Source organism: Xenia sp. Carnegie-2017, unplaced genomic scaffold (genome assembly GCF_021976095.1).
Source record: "Xenia sp. Carnegie-2017 unplaced genomic scaffold, XeniaSp_v1 HiC_scaffold_13, whole genome shotgun sequence".
Classification (NCBI taxonomy): Eukaryota; Metazoa; Cnidaria; class Anthozoa; order Malacalcyonacea; family Xeniidae; genus Xenia; species Xenia sp. Carnegie-2017.
Genome location: NW_025813436.1, coordinates 5,058,959 through 5,072,297, shown reverse-complemented (window position 1 = coordinate 5,072,297; position 13,339 = coordinate 5,058,959). Strand labels below are relative to the sequence as shown.

The window sequence follows — 13,339 nt, the reverse complement described above, 5'->3', positions numbered from 1 at the left end:
GTGACGAAAAGAAAATTTGCATGACGTCGTGTTCCGGTGTTCCCCTTTGCCTCGGTGTTATTTGATATCCTCTGTTTACGATTGACGTTCTTTAACCCAGAAGGTTTCGTGTGATTCATATTAGTTCGCACGCGAAGTTTTCGCGGACTGTTTGTATGATTTCGTTCCCAAGGGAAGAATAGGTGTTGAGCGCGAGACTTTATGGACGGACATGCCTTATCGAAAGCGATTTTGACGATATTACAATAGCTGACGTTCTCGTGATAAAGGTCGTGGGGATATTGATTTTTCAGTACTTTCTAAAGTAACATTTTAAAGTTACTTTCATAAGTTGGATTGCTCCCATTCAATACTGTGAAGGAAGGATGATGGAACCAAACGAGTACACTAGTCTGATGAGGTCGGAGGATGGCTTTATCGATATAGACCCCGGTAAGTTGATAAAAGTCTTCCGCATCCTGTGTATCTGTGTCATGTCGGTCGCTTGTATGTGAATATCGTGGAAATAATTCGATATTGAAATGTCAAATGATCTAGCGACACATTTCACCTACAATTTCCTGATAATGCGAAATATACTTGGCTTTTAACGTGATGTGTTTTCTTAAGAATTTACTGCCGGGTTGATCAATGAAGCATTTAAGGTACCCTGTCTTATGATCATTCAATTCAAATCCTGTTTGTTTGAGTTCCTGTTTAAACTTCCTTAACGACCTCAATCAATTTACCTTTTTCTGAAGGCACTTAAGTAAGCCGTGCAAAAAAATTCTACTGAGCTAACTAGTATGAGAAATATATACTTCTGTTGCTGGCCTATTTTCTTGCCATCACACGCATGTACGGGAGCGAAAAAGTGCCAAAGCTTTTTAACTTTGTTCATTAAATTATACCTGTGCAATTTAGATGTTATGTCCACATCGCCAAAAGCTTGCGTGGAATTTCTTAACCTCGAGGATCGAGTTTTTAAAAAGGTACAATGCCGAAAGGGAGGCCACGCCCGCCAGATCATCGAAGAGGGACAACCAGTCGAGATGAAGGCCATATACAGCGCAGGCTCTTCTTTGATGGCCATTAATGGGTGGATACGTCGTATGTATCCCGAGAGCAATTGCATTACTAGGGGAAGCTGTGATCTGAACATTGATTCTGCTATCTTCAAAGAGAAAGATACAGTTTTGAATATGCTTGAAAATCGTTTGAGCAAGGAAGGCGAAGACGAGGCCGGGATCGAGGTCATCGACGGTCATGAATTTCAAACCGTGAGTTCATTAGAGTTTGACGTATTTCCTTTCCACGTTTAGATTTTATGCACTGAAAAACTATTCTTGTTCTCTTTTCTTTATGTATATCATCACTACCCACGGTGATACACATTATCTCAGTTTATATTTTAGGTAGTGTAAAGAATGTTCTTGTTCTCTGTTTTTCATTCATCATTACCTACACTGACACACGTTATCTTAGTTTATATTTTAGGTAGTGTAAAGACTGTTCTTGTTCTCTGTTGTTCATTCATCACTACCTACACTGGCACACGTTATCTTAGTTCATATTTTAGGTAGTGTAAAGACAGTTCTCGTTCTCTGTTGTTCATTCATCACTACATACACTGGCACACGTTATCTTAGTTCATATTTTAGGTAGTGTAAAGACAGTTCTCGTTCTCTGTTGTTCATTCATCACTACCTACACTGACACACGTTATCTTAGTTTACATTTTAGCTAGTGTAAAGACTGTTCTTGTTCTCTGTTGTTCATTCATCATTACCCACACCGACACACGTTATCTTAGTTTATATTTTAGGTAGTGTAAAGACCGTTCTTGTTCTCTGTTGTTCATTCATCACTACCTACACTGACACACGTTATCTTAGTTTACATTTTAGCTAGTGTAAAGACTGTTCTTGTTCTCTGTTGTTCATTCATCACTACCTACACTGACACACGTTATCTTAGTGTATATTTTAGGTAGTGTAAAGACCGTTCTTGTTCTCTGTTGTTCATTCATCACTACCTACACTGACACACGTTATCTTAGTTTATAGTTTAGGTAGTGTAAAGACCGTTCTTGTTTCTCTGTTCATTCATCACTGTCTACATTGACACGCGTTGTCGTTTTTTTCTAGACTTAAGAAGCAACGTTGATTAATTATTTACGTCACCCTATCTTTAACAAATGACTTTTTTGTAGAACAAGTTCTTTGTCGACTTCAACCGTGTGTACGAAGAAGATCCCAAGAATTCAATGTTTAATCTATTTAAGACAGAGGGCGACAAGAAAAATCGCTTTATCTTACGTATTCAATTGGTTTTTCGCGGAGAATATCCATCGGATATTTTTGACAGTCCCGTATTTCGTTGTCGCACGAAAAAGAAAACAGGTATTTACAATGAAAAACTTAATGACGATTATCTTTTTATGAAAGGTATTTGTCGAAACGGATGCTTCTGCCAATTTTATCTTTTTTCTACCAATTTTTAACTAGATTCACCCTGAGGATCATTCGTGATCCTGGTAATGTAGTCATCATTAGGGATCCTAATGTTGTGATCATTAGTGATCCTAATGTTGTGAGCATCAGTGATTCTAGTAATGTAGTGATCATTAGGGATCCTAATGTTGTGAGCATTAGTGATTCTAGTAATGTAGTGATCATTAGTGATCCTAATGTTGTTAGCATCAGTGATTCTAGTAATGTAGTGATCATTAGGGATCCTAATGTTGTTAGCATCAGTGATTCTAGTAATGTAGTGATCATTAGGGATCCTAATGTTGTGAGCATTAGTGATTCTAGTAATGTAGTGATCATTAGTGATCCTAATGTTGTTAGCATCAGTGATTCTAGTAATGTAGTGATCATTAGGGATCCTAATGTTGTTAGCATTCTAGTAATGTAGTGATCATTAGTGATCCTAATGTTGTTAGCATCAGTGATTCTAGTAATGTAGTGATCTTTAGGGATCCTAATGTTGTGATCATTAGTGATCCTAATGTTGTGATCATTACAGTGATCCTTGTTATTTAGTGATTATTTTACAAGGCTTTTTGTATTTCTTTATGTATTGTATCATCAAGTTTGGAGTCTGAATAATTCATTAGAATCTTTCAAAATTTTTCTTTCAGATAATGATCCGATCGAATCGCCATCCAAGCCGCCTCCTAGTCCGGCTTCTCCACGTACGTTATCATTCTCTTGTCATAACTATAATTTAAATTTATCACTTATTGATGCTCGCTGGTTGTATAAAAGTCGAGATCTTAGAAAGATTTCACGTTGTCTAGACAGCATGGAGGAAAATTTTTTGATAGTTGCAACACTATTTTTCCACGTTTAATCATGACTTGAAGGTAGCCATCTTGCACAATTCTATAAGCTTACCCTAAGAATGTGCTCAGGAAATCGAGTCGCGATTTAATAACACTGTAGATGTAGCCAGGGCCGAAACTAGAACATTCATTGGGGTAAATGTTCATATCTTCAGCATTGCCCGACTGATTTTGCTTGTTAGCGATTTTAATTTCAAAGGAAATCAGTCGGTAAGAGCTGAATATATAAATATTCACTCCCCAATTAACGTTCTAATTTCGGCCCTGGTTGTAGCCTGTGTAGGAAAAAAGATTTGCCAGGATTTCTGATGCCTTTGTCCATCCGTTTCTTTGTAGAATAACTTACTGTTAAGACCTAGTCGAGGGCACGTAGGCTTTGGGTCCAGCTTATTACTTAATCAAAAATGAACAATCTCATTAACTATTTGAGATTGTCAAGCACTTTATACTGTAACTTTACCGGTTTGCGACGTTCACGTTTTCTGTTTTCTTTACACACATTCATTGTCCTATAAGAATTATTCCCCATGTTTTGCCACCATTCAAGATGGTTGCTTGCCTCAATCAAGATTTTGAGGAGTCTGGTATCTAGTAGACTGGGTTCTAGGTCATCGTGACTCGCTCTTTAGATTCATCATTTCCGTAGCTTATTGTACTTCATTGTACTACCAACAAATCGTAAACCGTGATCATGCCTGTCGGTCGATACAGACCCATCCTTAGGTCATGTAGCAAGATTCAGTTTATTTCTTGATTTCGAATGGTATCATAAGATTGCCCTTCACCGGGAGGCATTGGTGAAAATGCAATTTCTTTTATTCAACTTAGCGTTGACAACCTTGGTGACGGATAGTTTGATTGCAAGGACTGCCATAATCGATGATCTAGTACTTGGCAATTTATCTACTTGTGGAACAATGTCTACCTCAAACGCTGACATAGCGTACCACCTTAAATAAAAGATGAAGAAGTCGGGATGGAGCTCGAAGAAGGAGACGTCGTCGGTTTCTTCACTGACAAAGACGATGGTGGTACGTATATCAAGTTGTTGCGGAGCAGTGATGCAGAAACCGCTGTCCATGCCGGAGTCGTGAGTCGCTCGGCTTATATAAATGCAAATAAAGCCATCCAATCAGGTATATATGCTTTAGCTCACTACCTACACTGAGACACGTTGTCTATGTTTATATTTTAGGTAGTGTAAAGACTGTTCTTGTGCTCTGTTGTTCATTCATCACTACCTACACTGACACGTCATCTTAGTTTATATTTTAGGTAGTGTAAAGACTGTTCTCGTTCTCTGTTTTTCATTCATCACTACCTACACTGACACACGTTATCTTAGTTTATATTTTAGGTAGTTTAAAGACTGTTCTTGTTCTCTGTTGTTCATTCATCAATACCTACACTGACACACGTCATCTTAGTTTATATTTTAGGTAGTGTAAAGACTGTTCTTGTTCTCAGTTGTTCATTCATCACTACCTACACTGACACACGTCATCTTAGTTTATATTTTAGGTAGTGTAAAGACTGTTCTTGTTCTCTGTTGTTCATTCATCACTACCTACACTGACACACGTCATCTTAGTTTATATTTTAGGTAGTGTTAAGACTGTTCTTGTTCTCTGTACTTCATTCATCACTACCTACACTGACACACGTCATCTTAGTTTATATTTTAGGTAGTTTAAAGACTGTTCTTGTTCTCTGTTGTTCATTCATCACTACCTACACTGACACACGTCATCTTAGTTTATATTTTAGGTAGTGTAAAGACTGTTCTCGTTCTCTGTTGTTCATTCATCACTACCTACACTGACACACGTCATCTTAGTTTATATTTTAGGTAGTGTAAAGACTGTTCTTGTTCTCTGTTGTTCATTCATCACTACCTACACTGACACACGTCATCTTAGTTTATATTTTAGGTAGTGTAAAGACTGTTCTCGTTCTCTGTTTTTCATTCATCACTACCTACACTGACACACGTTATCTTAGTTTATATTTTAGGTAGTTTAAAGACTGTTCTTGTTCTCTGTTGTTCATTCATCAATACCTACACTGACACACGTCATCTTAGTTTATATTTTAGGTAGTGTAAAGACTGTTCTTGTTCTCAGTTGTTCATTCATCACTACCTACACTGACACACGTCATCTTAGTTTATATTTTAGGTAGTGTAAAGACTGTTCTTGTTCTCTGTTGTTCATTCATCACTACCTACACTGACACACGTCATCTTAGTTTATATTTTAGGTAGTGTAAAGACTGTTCTTGTTCTCTGTTGTTCATTCATCACTACCTACACTGACACACGTCATCTTAGTTTATATTTTAGGTAGTGTAAAGACTGTTCTTGTTCTCTGTACTTCATTCATCACTACCTACACTGACACACGTCATCTTAGTTTATATTTTAGGTAGTTTAAAGACTGTTCTTGTTCTCTGTTGTTCATTCATCACTACCTACACTGACACACGTCATCTTAGTTTATATTTTAGGTAGTGTAAAGACTGTTCTCGTTCTCTGTTGTTCATTCATCACTACCTACACTGACACACGTCATCTTAGTTTATATTTTAGGTAGTGTAAAGACTGTTCTTGTTCTCTGTTGTTCATTCATCACTACCTACACTGACACACGTCATCTTAGTTTATATTTTAGGTAGTGTAAAGACTGTTCTTGTTCTCTGTTGTTCATTCATCACTACCTACACTGACACACGTTATCTTAGTTTATATTTTAGGTAGTGTAAAGACTGTTCTTGTTCTCTGTTGTTCATTCATCACTACCTACACTGACACGCGTCATCTTAGTTTATATTTTAGGTAGTGTAAAGACTGTTCTTGTTATGTGAATGTTTTATGCAGTGCGGTGTTTGAAATTAAATGAAGATATGATCTTCGCACTTTGCTGGACAATTTAAGCAATTGTCTCAGGACCTGAAAAAATCAGGTGACTCAACGGGATTCGAACCCATGACCTCTGCGGTGCCGGGGCAGTGCTCTGACCACTGAGCTATGAACTCACACAGTGGTGAGCAGATCAATATTGTTGGGCTCATGTTCTCTCGTGAAATGAATGTCATGTGAATGTTTTACATGTAGTGTAAAGACTGTTCTTGTTCTCTGTTGTTCATTCATCACTACCTACACTGACACACGTCATCTTAGTTTATATTTTAGGTAGTGTAAAGGTTGTTCTTGTTCTATGTTATAATTTACGTATTAAAATTGATGTTTTGGTCTCCTCTTTGTCGTTAATACTGGATAACCTTACATGTTACTTTATGTAAATACACATAGGAGCCTGCACTGCGTGAATAACATCCATTTTGTTATTTAGAGGACGAATCCGATACAGTTTGTGTCATAGGAATAGTAAATGTGAAAGTCATAGGAAGCGTGGAAAACGGCGAACGGATTTATTCGTCTATTAACCGACCGGGCAAAGCGATTCCTCAGTCACATTTGCCGGTCGGTAGCTTTCTTCGAAAGAAGCACGTGCTCCTTGGCACAGCGATGGAGCGAAAAGATCCGAAGTCTCTGGACGAGGAACATTTGGTAAAATGCTTCGTGTGTATAGTCCTAGATGTTGGTCGAATGGACGTGCTGGAGGAGGTAGAAGTTCTTTACGAAACTTCCGAGAAGCAGACTCATTATAAAATCAAAATGGCGTCCAAAAGGGCATGGGGACGTAAGTATTTTGAATTTTGCTCGATGATTTTAAGCTCGGTGAAATTTTAAGCTCATAGAAAAACTTTGTGGGCTACATTTTTGCCTTCAACTTCACCAGTGTGAGTTTTACTTCCGTGTTGTGTCGTATCTGCGCACATCTTTTCTAAAATATTTTGTTTATTATTGCTTTAAGAACGACCGAGTTTGGGTAGTCTTTCCCCACCTGAAATTCGCTCGTTAAATCGATATTTAAGTTTCTTGCCGTAACCAAGTTTTTCTTTTATGAATATTGTACTTTTCGACCTAAAGAAACTCGTTGGCGTTGTTTCGCTTTTGTTTGTTTACATCAGCCGTAGGTTGAACACAGAGCAGTCCAGAGAACTTGAACTGGAGGGGGGAGGGGGTTATTCATATACTTAGCTTTACCGAGTGATTTCTTTTGTTAGTGAATTGCTTAATTCATTATGTGAATTGCTTTAAAATAAATCAGTCGTTTATCTTAAATAAAATCATCCATATTTTTTTTGTAGGATTAAGATGTTGCTTCGCTGTAACCTTCGTGTTTTTTATCCTCCTGTGCACTCTCCTGTATCAGTTTTTTGTGCCGGGAACTTGGTTCCGGTATTGGTTGTGCAGTAGGGGATCTTTGAATGGGGAACTTTGGGTGTCTGTCGTGCCCTACAGAACCGTGACACAGGTACATTAAAGAACATCGTTAATACTATATACACACATATCACATGGAGTGTGATGGAAAGCTTGTCTGCGAGTAAAAATAGGTTTCATTTAGGCGTATTAAAGTGTGCATACCACAATAAGAAGGCTAGAACCATGTATTGTTTACATGCATTGATTATTAAAAATAAATATAGTATCTTGCGAATGTGGCAATATCGAAAATATGGAGTGCTCAACGTGAATAAATCCTGAGTAAAAAAAACAATACAATAGCATGTTCTCGATTCAGTACTTTCGCTACGGACTCGTTCCAAAACACTTAACTACGAAAATGTTTTAATACACAGTTGATGACTTGCGCTGAAGTAATTCTATAATCGTCGTCTGTTTTCGTTAGATCATTGATGTACACGGAATCCGTTTTTCATACGAAGGTTTAAAGAAGAAGGTCCCCGATCGTTTCACGGAAAATGTGCACACTGGTGAGTGTTGGTGAAGTTCAAGTTACAGTCCTAGGGCTTGTCTCTTTGTACATTCATGTGATTAATCCATTGGGCCCTGGTATGCATGCGTAATCTTGCGTGTGCTGTTATGAAGGGGTTCATCGTAAGGTCTCGCATTTTGCAAAATAAGCAGTTCTGCTTGGAAAGTGGGCAGTTCTAAACTGTATAAACTAGTATTCAGAACGTGTGTTCCATGTTTTTCGTATAATCACCCCTGCTTTTAAGTGCTCTAGGTTGCCCCTGACATAGATTTTAGGAGAGTGGTTGATCTAGTGCCCGTTCATACTTTCAACCACTTTCAGTGAAATTTCATCGCCCATAGCATCGTGATAGCATCGTGATAAAAGTAGTTGACGTTTGAACTTGAGCGATTATAGGATATATTTTGACTCAAGTTATTTTCCGCCATTGAAATTGCGGATCACGTTTGATGGACTATATACATTTTGTTTCAGGCAACAAAACCGTTTATTATTTTTTGAATTTGGACCGCTGTGCTTACTTCGGTGACTACGGGCCCGTGAGAGACTATATTTCAGGACAGTATAAAGAAATCGGCGGTGGAAAAATTTTGAGCCTCAATCACAACTGCACAAAGGTTTACTGGTATGGTCTGCTCAACGATACTAAATACAGAATAGATTGGCATCCGTACGTGTCCGCTCATAATTTAGAATGTTCGCCTAATCCACCGTTTCGTTAGTATTTTACAGCGATCCTTACGTGTAAACTATGACGTTATCCTATTATGTTGCCCACGATCCTCCGTGTCGGTTGTGATCCTTTCATGTACTTGTATATTTGTCGATATTTATTCAATTCGATAACAAAGTAATATCGAAAAACGTTCATTCTTTTGGCACTGTTTGTATTTCGCTAGTTTTCGCCTCGTCAGATACTTCAATTAGTTTCAAATTTGCTGATGTATATATTCTGACTAAGCAAATATAAAATTGCAAGCATAGCTACAACTTATGAATGTATAAATAACTTTGAAACGCTCGCCAACGCAACACAATATGTAGTTTGTGCAAACAGAAAATTCGATAAATGTGAATATTATTTCTTATCTGTGTGATATTTCCTCAAAACATTCGGTATGTAGACGCGAAGTCGTTGTAATTATCAACTACGACAAAACATTTTGTTGTGTTGGCGTATTTTTGGTGCGAGGAGGGGGAAAACCCTTTCATGACTTGCCATTTATATATAATGAACAATTGAGGAAAACATCGAAGTTCGAATTAACGATTTGTGAGTCTTGTGTCATTTTGGAGAAATATACGACTCATTTGATCCAATCTTCTTACGAGTGGCCCTTCTTGCATATTTGAAATTTGTGCCATTCTGTAATTCTCAATAAACAGTTTACTAAACAGCTACGAATCCTGTTGGTCAGTCAACGTCGATGGCAGGCGTCATGTTCAACGTTAAATTTGACGAGAACATGAAGAGGATATTGAAAGATGATGAATACCGGAATTTAGAGAAGGGTATGCCTGCGATCAATTTTGGTCTTTTTATCAATGAAAAAGAGAAATCATGTTATAGGATGCGCGTTGTTTTATCGATTTATATTTCCCAGAGATTATTCTTTAGATTGCTAGCTTTTAGCCCATATTTCATGAACTTTTCTATATTTGAAAGGAAAACGCATGTTTTCGAAAGATTTCTACGGAATAAAAGTTGTTCCGAATAATTCAATAAGTTGTATTGCATCAAATTACGAGTTAATTTAGAAAAAATTTGGACAATGTTGAAAGTGACAGAAGTTATTAACTATAGGTTTAGGAAATCTTCACAACAGAACTCTTCTTGTATCTACTTTCTTTGGAATTTTCAATTGATTGTAACAATTTTTTCACCTCCCAGAATCAGCGAGTTCATCCCCCAGAATGAAATTTCGTGGAAACCGAATGATTTGGGATGAGTTGCTGCTCTACACGCTACGCAATGTTGTATTTAACTGAATATTGCGAGAACTCTTAATTTCAAAACTACCTGCAACAATTCAACAGCCTTGTATACGATTTTCCTAAAATTTTCGGTTTTTCGAACTGTCATAAAGGATTGTTTCGTTTCCAGGCTTTGACTTTGTCCTCTTTTAGAATGCAATGACGTTTAGCAGCTAATCGGCTGATGTTTACTTTCTGTTGATAAATTATTGAGCAGGGCCCAAAGTTGCAGTAAAGCAAGGGACAGAGAAATTGGCTACATTATTTTTATGTTATATTAACCCAATTGAATTTTTATTATTCATTGATTTGTCCAACAAGAAACTTGTTTTCTCCTTATATTAACGCAATCTTTGATTCATGTCTCGAAGTATTTCCATCGAACGGCGAAGTTGCAAGCTTGGAGCACGAGGAAACGGCAAAAATAGTGAAAATCAACCTTAAACAGGAATATCTGAAGATCCAACGGAAAAAAGTGGAAGGTTCTCAGCAGCGAATCCAAGACGCGATGGTCTACTTTACCGTGCGCTCCGAATTGGTCATTTTGAACGTGCAGACATATGTTCAACGCTTTTCTGATTGGATTGATGACATAATGTTTAACAAACCCGATAATGGTAAGATTGGGGGATAAAGCGAAGTCTACTTTATTGCGTTATGAGTTATGATATCATTACGATCGAATTGCATCATCTCGTTGAAAAAAGGAAATAATCATGTGTGGGAGAGTTTGTTCTTAAGAAGCAATGCGGCTTTGCGGTTTTTCTTATAGGCAAATGCTTTTTTTACTCTCTGTAGGAAACTTAAGTTAAGATGTTCTAGAAAAGGCAGCAACGTTTTCTGATAAAAAAACCGCAAAAATGGTCCTCTCCCCAAAGGTAATTATAAATACGTGCTACAAGACAAAATCCCAGCCAGTCTCTCAAAACCCAATTGCCTTTTCTCTGTTTTGATACAAAAATCTGGGCAATCTTTAAAATGCCTTACATCGCGACAGTTACCAACGAATAATAGAGAGTTTAGCAAACACGACGTATCGTCTAAGACGTCGTGAAAATGGCGTAAAAATTGCGTGATAATTCCATTTATCTCTTTTTGCGTTGTGTTTATTTGAATATTCTCGATGAACTGCCTTGTATAGGATGGTTTGAGCTTTACACGAAAATGACGAAACAGGAGAGGTTAGAAAACACGTACATGGCTGACTTGGACAGCGTTTACACGACTCTGGAAGGAAGCAACGTTTACAGTCTTTACAAACACAAAGGAAACAGTGCAAGGAATATTTACGTGTTCTTTGTGCAAGTTGAGCTGATCGACAAAACCGTTGAAACATTTGCTTGGCCTTTCCTCTTGAAAACAAAACCGGCTGCTAGGAAAACGTGATTGTCGCCACCTATACATGGTATGTGACGGAATTTTAAAATGCGTTTTAGTCCGTATTGATTATGACTTAAAACTACAAAAAATTTTTCTGACGTCTCTTTAACGTGCTTATGGAAAATATTGCCTCGCCATAGAACTTTTTCTTTGTTTTGTATTTTACGTTTCCCTCCTACTCGCGTGGTACTCTTTATGAATACTTTATTATTCCATATTTGTGGCTCTAGAATGCAATTTTTGGCTCTAGAATGTAATTTTTCAAATTCCTTGCATTAGGCGTCTGTTTTGGGAAATTTCCATGTTGTGTTATGTAACTTAAGTCGTGTTTCGAAACTATAACTCGACTTGTTTGTTTCTGTTTATAGCGACAGTTTCCTGAGCAAATGTGGAAAGTTTATATCTGGCTTACGCTGCCAAATTACAGCACCACGCATTGGATTTATACGAATTATTGATGCTAGGGATAGTGGTAAATTTAAACGGCGTTAAACTCTAAACATAGCAAAATAATGAAAACTAAGCTTTGTCTACATTCGGCACAAGTATCGACCAAGCCATAAATCATAGTTTACAAATGCTTATCCGCTTATAAGCTTATTTAATGGACAGTAAATAACTTCTTTCAATCGTTTTTGAAGTCGTTTCATTGTAAGCATATCATTCATATTTGACATTACCCGATGGCATGCATGCGAAACTTCCGCAGTTTTCGTGTTCATTTTGAAATAACTTTAGGTTTAAATTTAGAATGCATTTTGCTGTGTCTACTTTTGGCAACACCAACGTTTTCCATTGTATAGTCTACAAAAATTCATTTTTAACAATTTACAGAAATAAGCAGGCTTTTCCTTTTTTATGCGTTGAAACATTAGTTAGACAAGTTTTTCTTCTGACTTCTCTCGTTGACTCGAAGTAACTTGTCTCATTTAAATAACGTGCGCTTGCCTGGATGAGATATAAGCGGTTACTCCTGACTATAAAGGTGATGCTCTGACATTAGATTTGTTCTTAAAGGCGAGTTGAGAATCTAAGAGCTTATGTCTCCGAAGAAAAACGAAGGATCAACGTGAGAACAATAGCTATGTCTTCAAAGGTAACTCGCACTTGAAGCAGTGACGATGTTAGAGTCTTAGAGATGGTGTGTTGACATTTACTAATGACTAAAGTTTTCCTAACTGGTGTGAAATGCTCGCATCTCGTTCAAAGTAAAACAGCTCTAATGGTGTCTACGAACCACGAAGACGAATCCGAACGATCGTATCTATCTAGGCACACGCACCGTCTCACATGACATGCGCTGTCGGACACAGTCTCCAGATCAATGGAAAGCAGCTTTCACAAATCTTCTGAAATCTTAGATATGTTCATAAGACACCTACGATTATCACGGCCTGGAAACAAAAGATTATACCTATGTATAACTATGCAGAAAATTCAGTTTCGTTGTCTTTATCATCGCCTAAGTGCAAATGCCTTCCCATATTCTTCTCATCGAAACAACACGATAGTTAATCCTGGCTTTAGATAACCCTGGCATTCATCATCAGGTCCACTCCACGTCCGCTCTTAGCTGGCTTGACACTGGGTTGATCTGGGCTCGAAATCAGTTCCGCGGGTCGAGATAATATTCTAAACATCCTAAGCTAACCACCATTAACACCTTTACACTGACAAGATGGAAGAAAGAACACGAGAGTGTGCTCGTGCTTCCGACTTCCAGATAAGTTTGATGGACTTTTGAGCCCATGCATCATATAACCCTTACCCTTGAGATGTCTGCTGGGCTGACGTTTGTACTGTTACGTACGAG

At 37.6% G+C, this 13,339-nt stretch overlaps 1 protein-coding gene across 1 annotated transcript; it reads left to right on the top strand.

Annotated features, from left to right (window-relative positions):
- The first annotated feature begins 31 nt into the window (after positions 1–31).
- On the top strand, positions 32–12,155 carry LOC124459568. The gene is given in 13 exon segments (XM_047009031.1): positions 32–432; positions 904–1,259; positions 2,192–2,381; positions 3,125–3,178; positions 4,157–4,282; positions 4,285–4,464; positions 6,679–7,029; positions 7,541–7,707; positions 8,086–8,170; positions 8,647–9,684; positions 10,518–10,763; positions 11,288–11,551; positions 11,895–12,155. Coding segments are annotated over 10 exon segments (1,824 nt in total). The 5' UTR covers positions 32–365; the 3' UTR covers positions 8,895–9,684; positions 10,518–10,763; positions 11,288–11,551; positions 11,895–12,155.
- Positions 12,156–13,339: the final 1,184 nt, after the last annotated feature.